Here is a 22637-nt window from a genome sequence, read left to right as displayed (position 1 = left end):
GGATGAGGACTGATGGTGGGAGTAAAGCAGATGGAGTGGGATTTTTCACAGTGGTGTCCAGTGACAGGACAAGAAAAAGTGGACATGAACTGGAGTAATAGACACATCCATTAAACATGAGAATTATTTTTTTTTCCAGTGAGGGTGATCAATGTTTCTCACGTTGTGAAGTCTCAAATTTTGGAGCTGAAGACCCAACTCATGTCCTGAGAAAAACACCCTAGCTGACTTGCAGCCCTAGATGATCTCTAGATATCCTACCAACCCCTAGTGAGTCTGTCAGCACAAGCTACACAGATCACATATTCCAAAAGGTCTCCTTGTTTTAAGAAGCTACAATTCACAAGCTGGTAAATTTGTAAGATTAGTTTACCTCATCAGTGTATATAAGCATGCAAAGGGAAACATCAAAAGGATGGAGCCAGGCTCTTCAACAGGAAGGAACTGATGCACAGGAAGTTCCACCTGAACATGAGGAAGAACTTCTTTATTGTGCTGGTGACCACGCACAGGTTGCCAGAGAGGTTGTGGAGTCTCCCTCACTGGAGATAATAAAGAACCATCTGGATGCAAGCCTGTGCAATGTGCTCCGGGATGACCCAGCTTTAACGGGGAGACAGTACCACATGATTCACCATGGTCCCTTCCAACCTGATCCATCCTGCGATATGGTTTGAGAGACCTGAACCGAATCCCTGTAGATTTCGGGCACTGCCCTCCACCTGCTGGCGGCTGAGGCAGCGCCTCTAACAACCTTCACCGCTCCCCACCAGGTCCTACCCACAAAGACTCCCCACGGGCAAGCGCGCCGGGCCCTCAGCGCCCAAGAGGGGACGGGCCATCCCTCTCCCTCCAAAATCGATGTTTCCCCTCGGGATGTGTGAGTTCCAGGCCGGCGTGCAACACGCACGGATTGCTCCCAGCCGATGCTCCGCCTGGAGCTCCCCTCTCCTCGTACGGCCGCGGCCGCCGCCGGCTCCGCGCCCTGCCCGCACCTGCGGCCGCCCTGAGGGCCGCTCCCGCCCGCGCTGCCCATTGGAGCGGGAGCGTCACGGGGCCGCTCCAGGCCGCCCGCGCGGGCCGGGGCAGCGCGCCCGCTGCTGATTCATTGGCTCTGCCGGGGAGCGAGCCCACAGCATCCCGCCTGCTCCATCCTGCCCATCCGCAGCATCCCGTCTGCTCCATCCCGTCCGCTCCATCCTGCCCGTCCGCTCCATCCCGCCTGCTCCATCTCTCCCGTCCGCAGCATCCCACGCGCTGCATCCCGCCCGCAGCGCTGGCTCTCCTGGCCGGGGCGTTCCGCGGGAGCTGCGCCTTTGGGCCGGGACGAAGCGGCGCTCCGGGATCTGGCCGGGCGGACGTGCCCGGCGCGGTAAGCGCGGTGAGGGGCCGGCGCTGCGGGGCGGGGGGCGAGCGAGCGGACGAGAGAAAGGGACGGTCCTGCCCTGTCCCCCCGTGTCCCTGTCCCGCCGTGTCCCTCTCCCGCCGTGTCCCTGTCCCGCCGTGTCCCTGTCCCGCCGTGTCCCTGCCCCGCCATGTCCCTGTCCGTCCCTTCCCGTCCCCTCCCGGGGGTGGGCGCTCCCGGCTGGGCAGCGCGGGAAGCTCCGAGCGCCGGGAGTTCAGGCTGTGGTTAACAGGTGGCCGAGGCGGCTCGGAACTGGGAACAGGCGGCCCCCGCAAGCCTTAAGATCTGAAGCGCTCTGCCAATTTTTTTTTCATTTGTAATAATAATGATAATGATAATAATAATAATAATAATAATAATATGCAGGAGGTGGCATTGTTCATTTGGGTGATGTGTAGAATTTCAGCTGTAGAAAAGCTTGTTTCTCCTTTGTGAGTTTGTAACGGAGTGATTCCTTCTGTATTCAAAAGCAGAACAGCTAAAAAGCACACTGACTACTGAGCATTTGAATGAATGTAAGAATTGAACTGAAAAGTTTATAAAAGAAAGGTTGGAGAAAAAAACCCCATCAGATAAGTTTGTTGTGTGTTTGTTGTGTGTTTGTTGTGGGGTTTTTTTGCTTTTTTTTTTTCCCTCTCCAGGTAACATCTCTCTTCCTTTGTGATTTCAGACTGAAGGGATGAACATCTCCATACAGCCTTAGATTACTTCTCCTGCTCTGTCTTGCCTTCTTCACTTTTTCCATGTGATCTTCCTTAGTCTGTTGATTCTCATATTTTCCCCCTGCCCCCTCCTTCCCTCCCTTCCTTCTCCCTTAACTCTCTCTGTCTTTAACAGTTGTCATCTCAGTGGTTTCTTCCTCTGGCCTCAGCCTCTGTTGACAGTGAATGGTGTGTAAGTTCAGGTCCCTCTCCTGAGCTGTCTGCCATTCTTTTTTTGCTGGAAACAATCACCTCAATGACAAGCTCACAAAACTTCCCTCTGAGCAGTCCCTGTTCCCTGACATTTGCCTTTTTATCCTGTCATATCACCTTGTTTGGCACATAAAACTGGACAATGACTGGAAGTGTAGACACACCACAAGTTTGGAACTTCTGTGACAGGTGTAGCTCGTAGAGAAATGGGACAGCAGTGGCAATGCTGCCTCAAACTGCCTCAGCAGGGCTGGTTGGACTTTGTTGGAGAGACAGCACTGAGGCACTTCTGTTTCCAGGTGTGTTTCCCAGCCCACTGCTCTCTCTTGGAGTGTCTCCCTGTTTTGGTCTGTTCCTCTCATTTGAGCTTCCCAGAGGCTGTGCACACAGGGGTGCAGATTTATGTAATCACTGTGGAAACAAACAGATGTTTTGGTTTCTACTTAGAGATAATCAGGTAATAGTCCACAATTCTGGTTGTTTTTCTTGTCCCTTTGTGGCTTTCTATTCAGGTTCTTAATCAGAATGTCAAGATAATTTTGACCACAGGAGTAAATGCCTGGAAAAATGCCAGGGGAATGGCAGGTCTCCATTGACTGAGGCCAGCCTGGCTCCATTCTTGTAAAAAATAATGAGATAATCTGGGTGTATCAATCACAACCAAATGTGTATCAATGAAATCAAGCTATTGCAAGAATTTTATTTTTTTTTAAGGAAAAAGCCTCAGAATATTAAGAGCTGTACACAAAGTATTTTGCTGCCTACTCTTTCCCTGGTCACCCATCTACACTTTGTCATGGAAAAGGTGAAGCACAGATCATACTCTTTCAGCTTGTTCAAGAATTTAAATCAAATTTAAAGTCTTTGACTCTATAATAGCAGCAATTACTGGCAAAATTATACTACAAATCTTACTGCAAATTAATGAAGGCTTTATTCTGTGTACTCACTGCAATGGACTGTGGTTGTACTGGTTCAGTGATGTTTTCCTGGCATCTACTTACTTATATTGTGTTATAAGTTACTTATAACACAGAGACATGGCAGGGTTAAGAATGGGAAAATTCAGACACATGCCTGTGAGCTGTCTGATTTACCTGAGGAGAAATTTGTATTTGAGGCACTACAATAAATTGTTTGCTTCTTCAGCAGTGCTGGAGGGAAGACTTAGATTTGAAGATGGGGGCAAAAATCCCCCAGGTCTTGTTTGAAACAATCCCAGACCTGTCTGACTTTGTATGAACAGCTCCATTTCAGTGAGTGCTTAAAATTGTCACTGAACCAATAAAGACAATATTTCTGCATTAATTTGTAGAATAACTCCAAAATTTAAGAAAATATTTGGTGCATCATATAGGTTGGAAATTTTAAATAAAATATCTATAATTTTGTTTTGTTACTTCTTGAGGAAATGTAATATGTGATTCAAATGAAGAAGCTCATGTGTTATTTCGCATCTGAGAGATTATGGCTTCCAGACCCTGTGTGGGTGAAAGCACAAGCTGAAGTCTTTTCCACCATAGCACTGTCAGACCCCAGCTGTGAGATACCCGAGTGTGGGAGTAGCTCTGATAGATTTATCATACCTGTTTTGTTTGGGTTTTATTGTCATCCCTCTCAGCTGGTTTATCTTGCTCTGGCTTCAGCAGGGGCTGGGAACAGAGCTATTTCTGCAGGGAGAACATTGAGAAGTGAAGAGGTGCTATGGGAAGCGTGCTGTGGCTTGTACTTCAGATCAGAGGAACGCTGCGTGAAGATTAGAGAATTATTTTGTAATGGGAGAGGGGAAATTGTCACTGGCTTCCACTCCACTTGTCAGCCTCAGCTTTGTGGTGACATTTCACACATGCAAAGCTGAAACAGAGCTATGAAATGAGGCCTGAACACACTCATCCATTTTCTGGGCTGTGCAACCCTACAAGCACTGCATGAAAGCTGGAGCCTGGCACGCTGCAGGTTGGTGCGGCTGTCTGTGCAGCCCCAGTGCCTCTCTGGGGCCCAGGCCACTGACACCAGGGGAGCCCAGGTAATTTTAGCTGTGAATCAGTCCTGAGTTTCCCAGGAACAACCACACAAGGGTGGTTCCTTCCTTCAGCCTTTCCCCTGTTACAAATGGTTGGTTTAGGTGGGGTTGTTTGAAGCACACCTGGGTGTCTCTGTTCTTGGGTACAGTTGGGTTTTCTGGCTGCACTGAGCGCTCTGCTTCCAATATTCCTTCATGACTTGCACACTAGCCAGCTAGAGTCAATCTAGTTTGGTAACCCTCTGCAATGAAACAGTTTCTCAGGGAGGTTTTTTTTGCTTTCAAATTGAATACCATCCTTCAGTTACAAAAAGTGGCAGTGTTTGTTCTGTCCCTTCTGTGGAGGCTGGATTTTTTTTCTATAGATTCTTATGTGGTAGCACAAATGGGAGGTATTTTAAAAGCTGCTCTCACAAGTAGGTCCTATTCTGATGGAGCCATTCCAGTTGACCTGCAGTGTGCTGATCAGTAAGAGTGGATGGAGGGAGCTTACCTTTCTCTCTGCTCAGAACAAAGCATTGGATTGACAGACTTCAGCGCCAGAAAGGAATTCAGAGCACCCCCATCTCAGAAAGCACTGAGCTTTCTGTGAGAATAAAGCTAATAAAAAGAATCTTTTAATAAAACTTGATTTACACTTTAATCTTACCTCATTAGTAGATATGTCAGGGATCTTTCACTGAAGGGTTTTCTACAACAAATCAGCCTGAGAGGTTAAAAAATTGTAGTGAGAAAGGTTAAAAAAAAGTAATATGGTAAATAACTGAGGGAAAGGTAGCCTTTCTTTTGGGAAGTGTTGAATACATATATATATATACCACTGATGTCAGCATTTATAACATTACAGGACTGAAAAAGTCTCAGTGTTTTAATGCTTACTGGTAGGGCTTCCTCCAGTCTGGTTGGTCATGAGGGAACTTGGGTTTGCAGCTGCCATACCCACACATCTAAGAGGAGGCTGGCTTTTAGTGGGGAGAGGATAACAGGCTCAGCACTGATTGTGTAATCCTGCCCTAGATGCAGGAAATAAATGGAATTATGGCTAATCTTTATTACACTTAGAAAATGCTGTCTCTTAAGACTGTATGTTCTGGCTGTAATCCAAAGCTTTTGGTACTGGAGTTAAGCTAAGCTTCAGTGTGCTTTGGGAGCAAGTCCCCACTAGCAGTTCCATGTCCCTTTACTGTCAGTGCAAGCCTGAAACTTCTTAAGAGGAATGCAGACATTCTGTGATACCATGCTAAGTATAATTCATCTGCCTTCTCAGACAAGGGTAATGAGTGGTCTTATGTAATATTTGCTTTATTTATTTTTCGAATCATAGAGTTGTCAGTGAACTCATAGTATGGTATGATTTTATATTAGTTTCTGCCTTAACTTCCAGGTGGCACCTGCTGAGTTGGACTGCTAAGTGGGCATTATTGTTTGCTTATATTGTTATTTTCTATAGGAAAATAGTAGGCAAATCCTTTTAGCCTTTATTAAATTTCACTTTAAAGTCATAATCTCATCAGTTTTTAACTAGGTACAAACAGTAGCTATACAGTTAGCATGAAAATTGTATATAGTGGTGTAGAGTTTGTGTGGGGTGTGTAAGAAGTTTGTTGTTAGAGTTTACATTGCACAGTTATAAGGATAGTAAAATTTATGTCATATGATGTGTAATGTGGTGGTATGAGACAAAGATGTCTCTAACTGTAACCTCTCATCCTTCATTCACAGTTAAGCAGTGACTAAAACCAGCTTTTTTCCTTTCCGTTGTTATTAACTCCTTTTGTGATGGATCCAACATTACTCTTGTTACTTTAGTGCAATGGCTCAGACATTGCTGTTTGTGAACATCAGTAGCAAACATAACCACGGTTAACATGGTGCTTTCTTTTGTCTCCAAGAAAAGACCTATATCAGAGTTAGCACTCATGATTGATTTTAAATTGTAAAGTCAGTTTTCAGATCTTTCCCTCTCTCCCTCCCTCTCTCCCTCCCTCCCTCCCTCCTTCCCTCCCTCTTTCATTTTTATTGCTTGCTTTCCTCTCTTTTATTGCAGGTGGGATTGGGCATTCCCCTGAAAAGACCACAAATTTGAACTCAAACCCTGCTCACCTAGGGTACTGACAATTAGCAAGAAACAAGGACCCTTAGGTGAAGTATTTCCTGCAGACTATCCTGTCTGAGCGCTTGGGAGTGGCACAGCTTGTTCCAGGCCACGTGGTAGGGTTGCAGAAAGATGGGGTCTGTATTGCTTTTCAGCTGATGCAGTGCAGCAGTGTAAATAAGTTTGTGCTTGTTTCTTTCATTTGATTTTTTTCTCTGACTTCACCTCCTAGTCTTTGGGATGGAGTAAAGAGGAATGTGGGGGTGGCTGACTCCCTTTTCCCTCATGCAGAATATTGGTGCTGGTATGGGAATGTAGAAGATATGGGAACAGTCTGAGTTTTTAACTTCCCATAGCCAACAATTTCTGGGTTAACTATGCTGCCTAGCTGATGGAGCTGATGCAACAGGGTGTACTACTAAGCTTTCTCAGGCTTGGACTCCTCACAGTTTGCAATGTTCCTTCTTTTTTGCCCCTGTCTGCGTCTTGGGATCTTCAGAGTTTGCAAGCAGACTTTGGTTTGTTCTTTTGAAAACCACTGAGTGCATAGATTCTGTGTCACTAAGCAGAATAGAAGTATTTGGAAAATAGACGTAGTTTGTGACTGAAAATTCACCATGCTGCTTGTGTCTACCATCCTGGCAGTTTCTCTTGCTCCAGAAACAAACTATACATGAATAATCCACATGATTTTCTTTTTCTGCATACAGGTCAGCTTTGGAGGTAGTTGTTGCTGGTTACAAGGAGAGTTTCAGACATTCACAAAACCAGATATGCCTTTGTGGTCTCAGTGGTGGTGTAAGCCATGAAGTTGTGTTGCAGACGTGGTGTGTGTTCAGTTTTGCTTTCATTTTGAAAGGTAGGTGGCTGAGAGCCTCATGTCATGTATCAGTGATGTCCAGATTGGAGAAAATAGTCCAGCTGCACAGCATTTGATAGCCTGCTGCTGCTGTTGAAGAGCATGGGTTTGATGCAAACATAGCCCAACAGCCACACTAGCTTGCTCAGGTGCCGCTGGAAGCTGCCAGGCCAGCTGAGACCTTACAAATTTCACACAGGTTACAAACAAGTTCTCATCAAGGCATAGTTCAACTCCAAGAGTTGCAGTTGGGTCTCCATGGGGAACACCTACTTTATCTTCAGAAAGCGGCCCAATGCTCCAGAAGAAAGCCCTGAGCACTTGCCCTTTCTAGTTTCCAGGATACCAGCCTCCCTAAATTTCAAAACAGAGTCCTGCTTTGGGGTTTTTTGAATAATCAAAGTGAAGCTTTTTGTTCTTGACTTACTTGCTCCTGGAAGAAGAGAGCCAGAGTGAGGAAAGCCTGTCTGCATCCATACACATCAAAATCAATAGAGGGGCTTTCATGTTTGCCTCAAAAGACTCCTGTACCTTCCGGAAAAAACCTTCAGCAAAGTCAATTATAGGAGATCCCTGTGAAGCTTCAGAGCTGTGGGATGAATCATGGCTCTCAGAAAGAGTGTTTAAGAGCATCTTCTGGAGGAGTTCCTTCTTGGAAACGCTTACCTCTTACCTGAATCCCTGCATGACCTGCTGCAGCCAGGCAAGTGCACCTGACAGGTGCTACTGTGCCAGCTCAGCTGCCTTTGCTCTTCCTCAGGAGGAGTAAGGTCTAAATAGTCACTTCTTTCACTGTGCTGGTCCTTGTACCACCATGCTAGACTGGCTTTTTAAGGAAAATAAAAGGTTTTTGCATGTTTGAGGCTGAGTTTTTGGAGGTATTTGGACAGAAAAAGCTTACAACTGAGCTGGAAGCTGGTTTGGAACAGTGCTTATGCTTAGCCCTACTGGTTGATTTAGCAGCATATTTATATGCTTCAAAGCACAGATTAGCCAGAGAGCTGGTGACTCACCTTTTCATTAGCACCTCTCCTTCTGATAGTGGCTTGTCTGCAGTGGAAGCAAGTCTCCACATGCATGCAGCCAGTGGTGAAAGGCTGGAGCTTCTAATCCCAACCTAATGCTACACTGGGACAGATGCTTTGTGTCCTGGAAGTGGCTGTGCTCCCAGTAAATCCTAAATGGACACTACTGACTAGACTGGGAGAGAGCTCTACATGCAGCCCAATGAATCCCAACTGCTTTGAGGTGGGAAGAAGGACTTGAGGTGGAAGAAACAGTGTTTTTCAGATTGCTCCAATACTCCGTTCTGAAGTTTGCTGCAAGTGGATTTCAGCTCTTTTCGCAAGACTAAAAGGAAGGAGGTGACAGTGGCCATTAGTGATGCCACGTGAGGAATATTTAAATGAAAGGCTTCTCTGGAAAGTGATAAAAAAAGCAAAATAGCCTTTAAACAGGACTAATCAATGTTGTCAAGAGACATGTCATCAACAAAACATTGAGGAGAAGGGGAAAGAAGTTGTTGTGAGCCCTGTGTAGTCTCCTGGAGCACCGTCACAAAATAAAACAAAGTCTTGTAATAAACAACTGACAGAGCTGAGATGGAAGCAAATTAGCACAGGGATCCTAGGGTTTTCTCTGTGTCACTTCCTTCTCCCAAAGCAGCAGTTGCTTTAGTTAATTAAAATAAGAAAACTTCTGTCTAAAGCTTAATCAGACATTCTGTCTTTAATTTGAGGAAATGGAAAAGTCAAGGAGGATCTTTACTGCCAACACAGGCACATTTAATTAGACTTACCTCTTTCTCTCACTCCATTCTGAAAGGGTTGGAAGTACAAGATGGGAAACATTCTCAGCCATGAACTGGGTTGTCTACAATATCCATGTTTTTTTCCTTCTCCTCTGTGCTTCAGGCTATTTATTAATTCTGGAGGCTTTCTGAGTGGCTAATTGGAGGGTGAGGGTAACGTGGTGAAGCTTCTTACCCTGATCCAAGAATGAAGTTCTTCTCAGCCTACCCCTTCACCTTTCCTGCTGCCAGGTTGCTCATTCTGAAAACTAAATTGGTTTGGGTTGAAGAATAGATCCATTTATTGTTTTAAAATATTTATAACTTGCCAGTCAAGTTTTTTGGTATGTGTTTAAATTTCTGAATGTTATATTTAAGCTGAAGTGAAGTTTACTTTTTCAGGTATCTTGCTTATTTAAAATTGCTTTGAGGCATTGCTGCCAGCATTTGGTCATGGTAGAATAGCTGCAGAAAACTATTTTGCAAATTTCAAATGCTGTTCATATTCACTGAGTGAAAGTATTTCTTATTTTTTGTTCTTTTTGTGTGGCCCTCCTAGTACTTGAAGCTTTAGTCAATCCTGCTGGGTTTTAATTGAATTCAAAATTACCCAAAGTTCATCTTGCTTTCACAAGCATATTTTTTAGTATGTTTCAATTTGGAATTCCTGATTCCAGCTACTGCAGCAGATGTTTTGTGCAGAGATGTGCTTTCTTTTGGTGTGCATAAAACTGTCTCATATTCTGAGAAAAAATTACTCTCTAAAATGCAAGGCTCTAGTACAGAATGGTGGAAATGACAGAGATATCAATCAAGACAATTTCATGACGCTCAAGTGTTGTCTTGCAATTTTTGTTAATCTGTGAGGGAAATCACTCCTGTTTTATTTTCCTTCTATAGAGGCATATTGAGCCTGTTTATCAGCATAGAGAAATTTAGGTTGGAAGGGACCCCTGGTGGTCATCTGGTCCAACCTCCTACTCAAAGCATGTTTAACTAGATCAGGTAAATTTTTCCTTGTATCTAATATGAATTTCCCGTTTCCCAATTTTTGTCCATTGCTTCTTGTCCTCTTACTGTGCACCCCTGAGAAGAGCCTGGCAGCAGCATCTCTGCAACCTCTAAGTGTAGACAGCACTGAGGTCTCTCCTCCTGGAGCTGTCTCTTCTGCAGGCTGAGCAAACCCCAAGGCTCTCGTGCCTCCTGTGCTTCAGCTCCCTAAACACCTTGGTTGCCTTTCACTGGGCCCTGTGTCTATAACGGGAAGGAATGGGAGGGGATGGGATATAGCCTGTCTGGTGAGGCAGTGCCTGCTCCTGGGAACAGTGATGAGGAAGTGATCCAAGAGATGAGTGAAAACAACAACCCGAAAGCTGTGCTAGGTGTAGCCTCCATTAACGCATTTCATATCCACAGGTCTGTGCTTGCTGAGGTGCGAGATGTCTGCCCTGAGGCTGGTCTCTAACAGAACCTCCCAGCAGGCCCTGTCTAACTCTGATTACACCTGGGACTACGAGTACTATGAGTATGGACCAGTGTCATTTGAAGGCCTGAAGGCTCATAAGTGTAAGTTCAGTAGAGACATACGTCCTTCCAGCTGAGCTTCATGTCTGTGTGTTCCTGTTCTTCACTTGTGACTGGACATTGTACAAAACCCCTTCCAGTGCCTTCTCTGCAATTAGCAATATCCCTCTATTTATTAGATCATCATTATTGCCTATTATTCTGTATCCTTTTGCTGACTTTTTCCTTGCTCATGTGACAACCATGGATTTATTTGCTGTGGTAGAAATTTGTCAATACTGAGGAATCTGACTGTCTGGAAAAGTTAGCAACAAATACAGATAGACTGCTGCTTCTGCTGACTTCTTGTTAGGATAAGTGTTGCTTTGTTTTGGTTCTATTTGTTTGTATTTGCTTCTATTAATGGTAAAAAAGGCAGTGGTGGGGAGCCTTACCTGCCATTACCTGTGTTTGGTTTTCCTGATAGAAAATAAATTTTAGGTTTTTAAAAGGTTGAAAATAAGAGAATAATTTTCTCCTTCTGAACAAACTTGCTATTGGTACTTTCTTTATAGGAGGAGTGCTAAATCAAATTTTCTGTTACTACTGGAGTTTCTTACATTAGAAGCAAAAAATATAGGATAGGTACCAGAAACGTGAAAAATATGAATGAGAATTGGGAGAAAATATAACTAGGACAAGCTAGTACAGCTGGACCAGTGTTTTTCTAAAAACTAGACAGTGGATTTGATGATCTTTCCTTTTAGAGGAGATGATTGTGAGGGACAAACAGTAAAAGAAGGGGAAAAAAGTAACAGAAACCAGCTAAATTACCTGACAGTAGAGAAATTCTGCAAACACTTTGCAGAAGAGAAAAACCCATCCTGTTTCTGAGCTAGGTGCACTGTGAAGGGGTTTGATCCCCAGACTTTAAAGTTTTGGGAAGTGTCCCTATCCAGTGCTGGAGCACTGATCCAGGATGAATCACATATTTTCTGTCTCATTTGTCACGATGAGCATTCTGACTGGGAAAAAGTAGTACCTGCACTGGCAAACAGCAGCCCAGGAAGGCTGATCTCCCTTGCCTCTACACAGTCAGAAGGTTTTGGGAAGGCTCTGGAAGGGACAGAAAAAACTTGCTGAAATTACTAACACTTCTGAAAAAAAAATTAGAGTAGAACTTACTTTTCTTTTTCCCCTCCAAAGAAGTCTGCTGATTACTGCCTGTATTTTTACAAATGACAGGTACTTGAAAAATGTGGGCTAGCTTTTATCTTGTTTTTAATTTGTCTTCCATTCTTCCACTCAATCAGAGGTTAAACCTGATTACAAAGATTACTGGTTGCAAAGATCAGCTGAAATGTTATGTACGCATCTTCTTTTCAGCTCAGTGTCTCAAACAGCATGATGGGACAAAGAGGTATAAATGACAGCTACCTCTGGATTGCAGAAGCCACAAGAAGGTCTTGGATTGCCATCAAAATAATGAGCATGGCAGCTGAGCTTCCCTGTCTGGCTATGTTGTTCTTAGAGCAGAAGGTCCTAGACAGCTCTTAGAGAACAGGATAGAAGTAACAACTGCTTTTCAGGTGGAGCTTAATGAAAGATGTCATTGGTAGTACTTGAATCAGAGATCTAGGAAGTACCTTCTGGTTATGGTGGATTTTCTTTGGTTTTTGTTTGATTCTTTGTTTGTTTAAAGCGATAGATTGGAGTTGGCTCTGTTTCCTTCACGTTTATTGCATGCATTCCCCAGAAGGCAGAGTTTAATCTACTAAAGGAATAGTCTGTGTTGTGTGTGGATACTTCTTGACGTGGCGTGTTCTTGTTCCAGCTATTGCTAGCTGAGCTGAGATCGTTGTGAAATGTGGAGGCAATGTCATCAGACATGAATGTCTCTGAAATCCTAAACTGGGGAGAAGGAGAGGAGATTAAACAGGGTTTGTATGAGGAGGGACACCTTGAATACATACAAAGAAAAGGTGTCAATGAATGCCTGTAAGTTATGTTGGAGAGCTCAACAGGGAATGGACTCCAGTTTAGGTGATTTGATTTAAATATAAAGGAATTCAGAAGCCTGTTTTCTGAAAGCAGAGAAAAATTTATTCAAAGTGACCCATGAGAAAAAGGATTGATAAAATAATCTACTACACAAAAATACTTTTCTTTGAACAAACAAACAAAAAAGATGCCACAATGATGTTTCAAATATATGAGTGCAAAAGAAGAAGAAAAAAACCCCAAAAAGTATGTTCTGCTGGAGAAGTGAAGGCAGGAACTAGAAATCAAGAAATCTGGAAAAACAGAGACCAGATATTTTGTACATTAAAGATTTAGAAAGTATATAGACAAAGATAGCCAGGAGAGACTCATGACTGGCAGAGGTAAGAAAAAAAATCACTTTTTGTGCCTTTGAAAATGAGGAAGCCTCAGTTATGTTAGCGAGAGGCAAAATAGGAATGATCAGAGGAGCTGGAACTGCTGCCAGGATGAGTCTGTATTATGAAAAAAAGGAAGGCTGAAACTGCACTTGAAAATGTTAAAGTATCCCATAATTGTTTATTTGTAACTTTGGGCAATGTAAGTGTCCTTCATACCATATTTTTTGAACAAAAGTTGGGTCAATTTTGAATAATTGTTCAGAATTTAGTAGGTTTGAATAATTTCCACTTGAGTGAGACCTAAATGAAATATTGAAGAGAACTCAGGACACCTGCTTGAATTTTAAGCAAATTCAAATAATGTAATTTATACAGCAGAGGGTTGGAACTGTGTCAGGAGGCACAATAAAGCAAGGAAGATGCAGCATTAGGTTTGGTAAACTTAGGAATTCTGTTGGGAGCAGAGACACCAAACCAACCACAAAACAGGCTTGTTATTCAGTACACAATAGGCAGTGTGATTTTTGTGGGGGGCAGTAGTTTATCAGAGCCTTGATTTTCTTTTTTTTCTTTTTTTTTTTCCTTTTAGTTAAGTTTTTCAGCTTGAATGATATAACCTATGTGCATATTTTTTACTTATCTTGATTGGATTTTACCTTCTGGTTGCTAATGCAGCTGCATACCATCCAAGCATGTTTCACTGGAAGGCACTAATAGCTGTAAATGTTTAAGTAGTAAATTTTTTAAAGGGAATATTTCTTTTTAGATGAAATCTGCATGTACTACAAAGTCCAGCAGGATGAGCTATTTTATATTAGGAAAGCTGACCATTAGGTATATCTTTAACCAGTGAGTACAGGCTGTGCCTACAGAACGATTCTGAAAGTAGCTTAGTGCACGTAATATATGGAATTACAGAAATAAACTCATGGCAGAATGCTTTAAGCAGAAAGAGATATTAAAATCTCTTCCCCCTCCATCACAGAGACCTATACTCAAACCACATTCCAATTATTTTACACAAGGTATTGAGAGGGGAAGATACAGCATAGGAGAGATGGAATAAATATTTCAGTGGGAGACTGGAAACTAAACCTCCTTAGCTTACCTGAGAAAGGGATTAAGGAGGGACTTCATTGTGATAAAGTATTTTCTCAGGGACAAAATCTCCAGTCGCAGCAGGCATTTTTGACTTTGCAGGGAAAGAGAGAATGGTTTGAGTTGATTTCCAGTTTCCACATCTGCCTTTTAATGTGGAAGATATTTCCCACTGGGAGCATGATTAACAGCTGGAGTCAAGCACAAGGTAGGATAGCCGATTCCTTGTTTTTTCAGTGTCTTTAGTGAGTCCTGCAGGAAATTCAACAGTTCTGTGCTGTGCCTGGTGCAGTGGGTCAGACATAACAGCCAGTGAGGATCTCTGAGGTTTGGTAGTGGCTGTGTAATGAGAGGTAAGGGTAGAAAGGATTCCTGTCCTGACCAAGCCTTCCCTCTTGCATGTTTGTATGTTCATGTTGTGAACTTCTACAGTGGAAGTTTTGAATGCTTGTATAAGCAAAGAATAACTAATTGAAATGACAGGTGAAAAAATACCTGGGTGCTGGTGGGTCCCTGGTGATATCGAGTGTTGGTGCTCTGTGACTTTGGGCCATGCTAATCAGTTGGTATTTGTCTGGAAATATGTTTGTCCCACTTGAACCTCTCTAAATCAAGTTCCTGGAAACTTTGAACTTCCCTTAGGAGCAACTGTGGATCCACCTTGAAGTTTTAAGTGGATATAGATTTGTTTCTAGTAGTCTAAAAAATTGTCTACAGTCTATTTGCTATAAATGGGAACAGTAGATACAGTTTATGCACACAGGCAAAAAGCCACATGCTTCCCAATGACTGCTGTATTTGGCTACTGCACTGGTGTTTTCCTATTGATTAACTGGTGGTTTGACTTTTTTGTCTAAATCTGCTGTGCTCCTCTGACACTGTGTTGCTGTACTTAAGTTGGAAACCCAAACTGAAAATTATTCAAAAAAATCTTGTATCTCTTGGTTAGTGGTATTTATTGAAGTAGCAAAGATTTTTATCTGTGGCTCTGTTTCATGCAGAACCCTTTGTCTTGCCACTGGAAGGTCTTCCTAAACATATTTTGTCAAAGAAGTATATTTAAATCCAGAAACTTAATGGTCTGGAGCAGAAATAACTTTAAATAGCAGGAGTTCAGTTCTACAGAGACAGAGGATTTTGAGGAAAATCAAATAATCCTCTCTTCCTAGTTCTAGCATTGAAGTTCCAAAGCAATGCTTGAAAATGGGCCTGGCATCACATAGGGACCTCCTCTTAGTTTACTAACCAAGAGAATTGTCTTCCCTCTGTTATCTACTGTCTGGTTTGTCTAGATAACAGTAGAATTTGGTCTCAAAATGAGATTTTCAATGGCAGCTTTCTGTTTAAAAATAGATAAAGATAAATTTGATTTTATCCCTGCTCTTTGTCACCCAGAAATAAACTTCCAGTTGTTTTGGGTTTGCACTCATGCTGCATGTGGAAGGCAACTTTTTGCAAGTGCAAGTAAAATATTGATCATCTTGTTTCATCTTTTTTCCCCCACCAGATTCCATTGTGATTGGATTTTGGGTTGGTCTTGCAGTTTTTGTCATCTTCATGTTTTTTGTCCTGACCCTGCTGACGAAGACGGGAGCACCACATCAAGAGTGAGTCTGAAAGTGGGAATGACAAATCCAGCCTGCTAAGTGGCACACCTGGGCTCTTGCAGCCCCCAAACAAACAATGACAGTGCTGACACTGTACCATTTTATTCTAGTCTGTTCTTATGAAACAGTGCAGTCTGTCTTCATTTCAGGTAATTTTAGTGTTTTCATTCTAAAAGGATGCTTTGGGTAGGCTGCCAAACAGGTGCCTTTGATTACTGTTTTGCAAACAGGTGGGATGGTTCTAAGTAGGCTCAAGTTTTCATGGAGTGATTCCGTGAATATCAACAGAGTAGATACAAATAAGATGCAGTGCAGATGTTGAATTAAGGAAGCTGTAGCCTGGCTGGTTTCCAAATGTTTGTGTGTTCAAGCTCAAAGACAGATACGAGTAGTATTTGCAAAATCTTCTCGTAAACCCTGACATCTGAGAGTGTCTTAGGTTCTGCTGAGAAATTGCAATAGATGCTGAAGTAGAGATCAGCTCAACATTTCTTTAAAGCCAGGGTCCCTTGAAAGTCCTCTATCTTTTATTCCTTCTGGCTGATAAGTATGTGCAGACCATGCCTTGCCCCAGTGGTTTATCTGCATTTGCACAGGATGCAGGTTGTAAGTGTCCCTTCCTCTGAGAAAGTTTGAGCCTACTTCTCCTCTCAGGTTTGTGTGCCATAAAGTGGAAATAAAAAGCCTCTGGAGCATGCGATTTCTTGCAGGCAGACAGCAATGATGAGAAGCTGATTGTAAAAGGCAATTCCTTGTGCTTATCACTTCCTAAAGCAGCCTGTCTATGCCTGCTGGAGCCCCTTTGCTATTTAATCACATGTAAACTGGCTCTGGAACTCCATGTGATTGCATATCTTGAGAGACAAGGCCATATTAGAGAGGGCAGGTGTACATCCTGAGCTTCCCGTGGAGTCCTAAAATTTTGCTCCAGCGAGAAGAAAACAGAGGCAGAAAAATCCAGCTTACCAGAACTGACCTGCTGGTATTTTTGTTTCCTCTACAGACTGTTATGAAGTAGCCAGATATTGCCCCCAAATAGATTTAAAATCCCTGTAATTGTTCATGTGCTGTCTCTTTTTCCTAACAATCTTATTTATTAGCTAAGCATGAGTCTGGATCTCAAGTGGATTATTTAAGAGGGAAAAGTGATGAAGTCAAAAATACCAACATAGAGAGAATTTAATACAGATGTTTGTCAAAAATTTTTACACTTGTAAAAATTTACTTCCAGGTAGCAGAGGCCTCTGTGATATCTCCCACTTTCTTCTGCTTTTTTCATCAGTCATCTCAGAACAGTGTCCTATAGAGTTTGTGAAATGTCCACCTTTGGTCAGCTTCTACATCCAGATAATGTGGTCAGAATTCAGACTTGCTCATCTTCATCATTAGGCTTGAGACTTCCAGAAATTCCTTCTGTTCTACACTTTAATATATTTTTTCTTCAGCTGCTGGAGTGAGACCGATTATTCCTTTCTGTATTTATTATAGATCTCTTTGAAGCTTTGAGAGCTGTGTGCCTGAGTGCTTGCCCACTTGCAATGTGTGCTAGTTGGCATCTTTAACAAATTTGAGCACTGTTTTATTGATATTTGGTATGAAATGTGCATGGTACTGAACCTGGATCCTCTGGAAATATGCTAAGGGCAGGGATTACAGTTGTGTTCTTCCATTTTTGATACTTGTATATAAAAACTGGAGAACACCTACCTGTAAAACCAGAGCAGACTGGTTTCACTTTGTCTGCATTTTCTATTTTATACCTGACTGGACTCTTCATGAATTGGCATTTCATTAGTGGGCTGCCTTGAGCCCTCCTTTAGAAATAGATGTTAACAGGATTCCTTGGTCCTGGGAGAAAGCCAGCTTGATTGATGGATGAAGTCTCTGAAGTCTCTGACTTCAGTAAGGCTATTTGGCTGTTCTTCAGAGTACCATTAATGTGAGAGATTAAGTGGATCTGGGCTCAGATGGATGGATCCAAAGTAGAATACTCTGATTTTTTCTTTTTTTTTCTAGTAGTATGCTTGGCTCAATATAAAGGGGCCTGATAGCTTGTACTTTTCAAAATTACACAAGATGTTCAGAATTAGGTACATTCTCAGACCAGAATGGACAGGATAGGGATGGGGACTGGCAGAAATTTAATCAGTTATGGAAATTATGTCTGTTGCATTTCTCTTTTGTTTGCTTGCATATATAACTGTGTGTGGAACATTAGCTTGTGCAACTGAAAAAAAAATTTGTTGGCAATATCTGAATTTCCAAAAAATGCTCTCATTCATCAACTCAGGAGTGGAAAGCATGCCATATTTGTTTCTGCATTTAAAAATGTCCTTAAGAGCACATTTGTGCAACAAATGCAAGAGATCATGCAACCTATCTATGCAAAATATTGGCTGATAAAGCAGTAAATGTTAGATAACTGGGTTTTTTTTAAGAAATCAGTTGATCTTTGTTAAATAAACCTGGGATTTTTGAGGCTGCTTTTCCTCAGTGTTCTGAAAAGATATCTGCTGAGGAATTCTTGAAGATTGTAATGAGCAAGACTATGCAATTTCTAATTTTTAAAAAATGTAATAAAATTCCTCTCTGAAATACAAAGGTGGTGTTTGTGAATTTCAAAATCCAAAAGTATCACCGTATATTAGATCATGTGTATGCTTCATCATATATTCTCAACATTCTGGGTCATTGTAAATTTATTTGCATCTTCTGTTCTTCCATTAAGATTAGATTGCCATTGCCAGTCTTGTGTACCCCTCTGCATGGTCAGCCTTTGTTCCTCCATAGTTTACTGGTTTATGAAGCACTTTCCACATCTATGGAGTAATTCTACTCTTGTAGTGGATGCATTTTAAACTTTATTCTGCAGTCATTTCTTCCTGGGCTTACAGTGCTTGTCCTTCCTTCTGTGCTTATTTGCCACCTCTATTGCCTGTGCCACAACCTAGAAACTCTTGGGACAGATTTGCCAAATTATATATGAAACTTAATCTGGTGCTTTTTACTGCATTGTAAATACATACATGTCAGTTGTCAGTTCAGAACTATTCCAGGCTGTTTTTCCCCTGATGTGTTTACAGTAGATTATTATTTAGTTACTGGGCAGTCTTACATCAATTTAAATGTTATTCTTCTGCCCGGTTCACTTTGAAATGCAGAGTGAGCCAATACAGCTTTGAGAAACTAGAGAACTGCTTTGGTTTCTAGGCTAGTGGAAGCGATTTTCTGAGGAAAATCTCCTCAGAAAATTCTCCCATCCTGTAATGGAAGTGAATTAGCTTTTGAGAAGCAGGGATCTTTAACTGTGCCTGAAATGGTACTAATGGTAGGTATCCTGTGAACTTGAAAATTTTAGTGGGTAGATTTCTGAAGGTGTCATCTGAGCCTTTCAAAAGCTTGTAGGCACTTACCTCCTACTGCAGGCTTGAGGAAATTAAATTACACTGAAAAATTCTTCAGTGCTGAGTGGACCTTTAGATGTCCAGTTATCTGACTCCAGTGCCATTTGCAGCATCTTCAGATGTAAACAGTATGATTTATTAATTCTTAACAAAATTCATATTCTGAGAAAACTCATTCATTCATTGCTCATTCTCTGAATACCTCTACTGCCTTCCAAATGAAAATAACTTGCATTTTGTGATGATAGCATATAAATCCAGCCTGACAAAGAATGAATCTGTAAAATTTGTTACCTAGCCTTAGCTCTTCTCACCCCCAGCTGCAAATGGCTCCTGCACAAGTCCATGTAGATTGGTGCTGGTTTGAGATAAGAGTTATAGAAAAAACTGCCAAAAAACATGTTAAATTATCCTTCCTGGGCTGCCTGGATTGTTAAGACTGCCAGTATTTAAAGCAACTTTTAATTCCAGCTCTCATAATTTGGAAATCTGAATGTCATTGATTGAAGTCAGCAGAAAAGATGGTTTGATGTCTGAACAAACAAGCACTCAATGCCCTTAGTGAGAGCAGAGATGCCTTTGCCTCAGAAACATTCTGTCTATCAAGAACATTTTGTTCTTACAAGCGATTTAAAACAATTGTTACTACTTGAAATCAAGAGTGTTTATAAACTCATTCAGTGAGGTGATCATTATAGTGTATTGATTACTAGAAGTGCCATTTAAGAGTGCTGGCTTTAACTTATTCCCACAGAAAATTATCATGACAAATGAAGACTTAAAATTATAGTGCTGGCTTTAAAAGTCTGTGGTAGATAAACTGTAGGGTTTCCTTTTCTCCTGACCATAATGGTTGCTGAAACCAAACTTATTGGTAAGAACGCAAATAGTTCTACTTTTGTGTTTAATGTATTTTTCTTTTTCCTCCATAGCAATGCAGAACTTTCTGAAAAAAGATTTCGAATGAACAGCTTTGTGGCGGATTTTGGAAGATCTTTGGAGTCTGAGAGGGTCTTTTCTCACCAAATGGTTGAAGAATCCCAGTCACTTTTCCATTTCTGCATTAATGAAGTGGACCATATGAACAAAGAAAAAGAGAGTCAGAAAGGTCCAAGTCTGGAGAGTAATGCTCACTTCCAGGAGGTTCCCAAAAGCAGTGGAACATTTGAGGAAGACCTACATTGTCTTACAAAATTTAACATTCCTAACTTTGTGAACACTGAGCAGAACTCTTCACTAGGTGAAGATGATCTTCTCATCTCAGAGCCACCAATCATTTTATAAAGCAAACTGGTTATGCAATCTTCCCATCGGATGCTTTATTGAAAAAATATTTTACTTTAAGGTAAACATTCCCATTATTGTCCAGTTTGAAGCCTTTCTTGGCCTCCTGCTCTTTTGACAGAAGATAATTCAGACATGTGCTTTTTATTGTATGCAAGACTGGCTGTACTGATAGAACTGTTTAGCCAAGAAGTAAGACATTGACTGCTTTATTCTGATGCCTTCTGTGATCTAAAACTTCTGCTCAGTATTATTTTAGCTTTTTTATTTATTTTTTGTTTCTTTCTTGTATTGTTCTTAATTTTTAAATGACTACTTATGACCAGCTTCTGAAAGATAATAATTTACACGGACTGTGAAGGCTGGAGCCTGGCACTGGGAGGTCTGTGAAAATTCACTGGCCAAGAAAAGTGCAAATCTCAAAGACTGAAGAAAGGAATAAACAGCCCCTGGGGAGGTTCTGTAGTTTCTGCTACTCCCAATAAGGATGCCTGAAGCTGAGCAGCACAATAAGTATCTGCTTGGGACTAACTTCAATTTCTGACCCCTAACTGCTTTTTAGTGCAGGTTAAACCAAATTTACAAAGCTGCCAGAGGGAATACCTTGCAAATGAAATAGTTTGGTTACAGTGTTTACAAAATGCTGTCACTACCTGCTGCTGAGTAAAAGCAAACTGGTGCCTGTAATTATACATCAGAATGACACCTCAGCAGCTGACCCATGATGACATGGAATTTGTATTCTACACACTAGCACAAACTGTGATTTGATTCTTTTTTTTTTCCTGTTAATTGATGATATGAACTTCCAGTTCAGTAATTACAGGATTCAGTAGTTTAAATCACAGGAAATAAGAAAAAAACCTATTTTTCTTTTGCCAATAAAGTTACTACATGCAGATGGTGGTGGTGGTGATATGTTAAGCTGGTGTTATGTGTTGCTAATAGGCTGAACCTTCCTATGCTTTTTGCCTTTATAAAAGATAATTTACTCATTGGCCAGTAAAGTGCTAGCAGGCTTGGAGTTGAGAGAACCAACTCCACAAGCATAGCTAAACTGTGCTTGCTCCATCTTTTGTACTCAATTTGGGACAGTGCTGCAACCCCAGCTGTCCTCCCAGTAAAAGATCTGGTAAGGATTTGAATAGGTATAGTTTCAACCTTTATTTTTTAGAGATGGAATTAAGTTCTGAACCTTTGAGAGTATTTAAAATTGTATTTCAGCTGTCTTCTAAGGATGGTAACTAATGATTAAATAGTTTTAGAGCAAGCATGTAAGATGCAGAGGTATCAGGTTCAAACCCTTTTCTGGATTTCAAGTATGCTCTGCGGGAAGTTCTTAATTGAGATGAAAAGAGTGAATTCCAGACACTGTGCCTAACTGGATTTTCTTGAAATTATTGTGCTTTATATCAAACACATCTGTGTTTGAGGTTAGAGACTTGCTGATACATTCTTCAGTCAATGCTGATTAATTAATCCCTTCTTCACCTTACAAATAGAAAAAAGATTGAGCATTTAAAGAATACAAGCTGTGTAGGAAGAGTGCAGGAAACATCTTTTATGCCCTCATTACACACCACTTACACACTAAATTCCTATTTTCAAATGTAATTCTTGCAGGACTTGCTGGTGTTTAAAGCAACAGGATTACACTTAAAACAAAGCAGAGACTATTTAAAACTAGCAGGTTATTTCTGAAAATAGTTCCCAGAGGAGACTGAAATGAATGAGCACAGCTCCAGTAAAATATTTCAGGTGCAGAAAAGGTCTTCTTTCACAGGAGCTACATAACTACAAGTATGAAGGCTTTAGGTGTGACTTTTCTTAAATTTGGGAAATCTGTCTCTGAATATGGCATCTACTTCCTGCTGAGGCACCTCAATAACTATTAGCTCTCTGATGTTTAAACTTTGAAGCTCAGTATTGCTCTTAATAACATGTGGGACTTGTACTAAATGGGGCTTTTATAGCTGATTTCTGGATGAGTGAGCTGCCTTCAGTACTGTTTGTGCTATTATTTTTTTTTTTTCTTTGCTGTGCTTGAAAACAGCAATGCTGGTTGAGGGAAGGGCAAATCTATGTTGAATCCATCTCCTTTGCATCTGAGAAATGAAGGGTACTTTAAAGGCATTTAAAACTATGTTTCATAGATCATTTAGGTTGGAAAAAGACCTTTAAGATCATAAAGTCCAACCATTAACTCAGCACTGCCAAGTCTCCCTCTAAATCACCTTCCCCCGTGCTACATGGCTTTATAAAAAAAAACAAACAA

General features: G+C 41.4%; 1 protein-coding gene across 1 annotated transcript; it reads left to right on the top strand.

Moving 5' to 3' along the window:
• The first annotated feature begins 1401 nt into the window (after positions 1–1401).
• Positions 1402–21261, top strand: MRAP2 (melanocortin 2 receptor accessory protein 2). Its single transcript, XM_033512890.1, has 5 exons — positions 1402–6484; positions 7148–7296; positions 10502–10651; positions 15575–15674; positions 20011–21261. Exons 3-5 carry the CDS (start codon positions 10525–10527, stop codon positions 20360–20362), a joined length of 579 nt encoding a protein of 192 aa, XP_033368781.1. The 5' UTR covers positions 1402–6484; positions 7148–7296; positions 10502–10524; the 3' UTR covers positions 20363–21261.
• Positions 21262–22637: the final 1376 nt, after the last annotated feature.

Source organism: Parus major, chromosome 3, assembly GCF_001522545.3.
Source record: "Parus major isolate Abel chromosome 3, Parus_major1.1, whole genome shotgun sequence".
NCBI lineage: Eukaryota > Metazoa > Chordata > Aves > Passeriformes > Paridae > Parus > Parus major.
This window is presented reverse-complemented; position numbering and strand designations above follow the sequence as displayed.

What these genes read in the sequence shown, in the direction of transcription:
- MRAP2 (XM_033512890.1), top strand. Translation starts at nt 10,525, where the DNA reads ATGTCTGCCCTGAGGCTGGTCTCTAACAGAACCTCCCAGCAGGCCCTG. An exon ending in AGGCCTGAAGGCTCATAAGT is followed by an intron (nt 10,652 to 15,574) that starts GTAAGTTCAGTA and finishes TTCCCCCACCAG; the next exon opens with ATTCCATTGTGATTGGATTT. An exon ending in ACGGGAGCACCACATCAAGA is followed by an intron (nt 15,675 to 20,010) that starts GTGAGTCTGAAA and finishes TTTCCTCCATAG; the next exon opens with CAATGCAGAACTTTCTGAAA.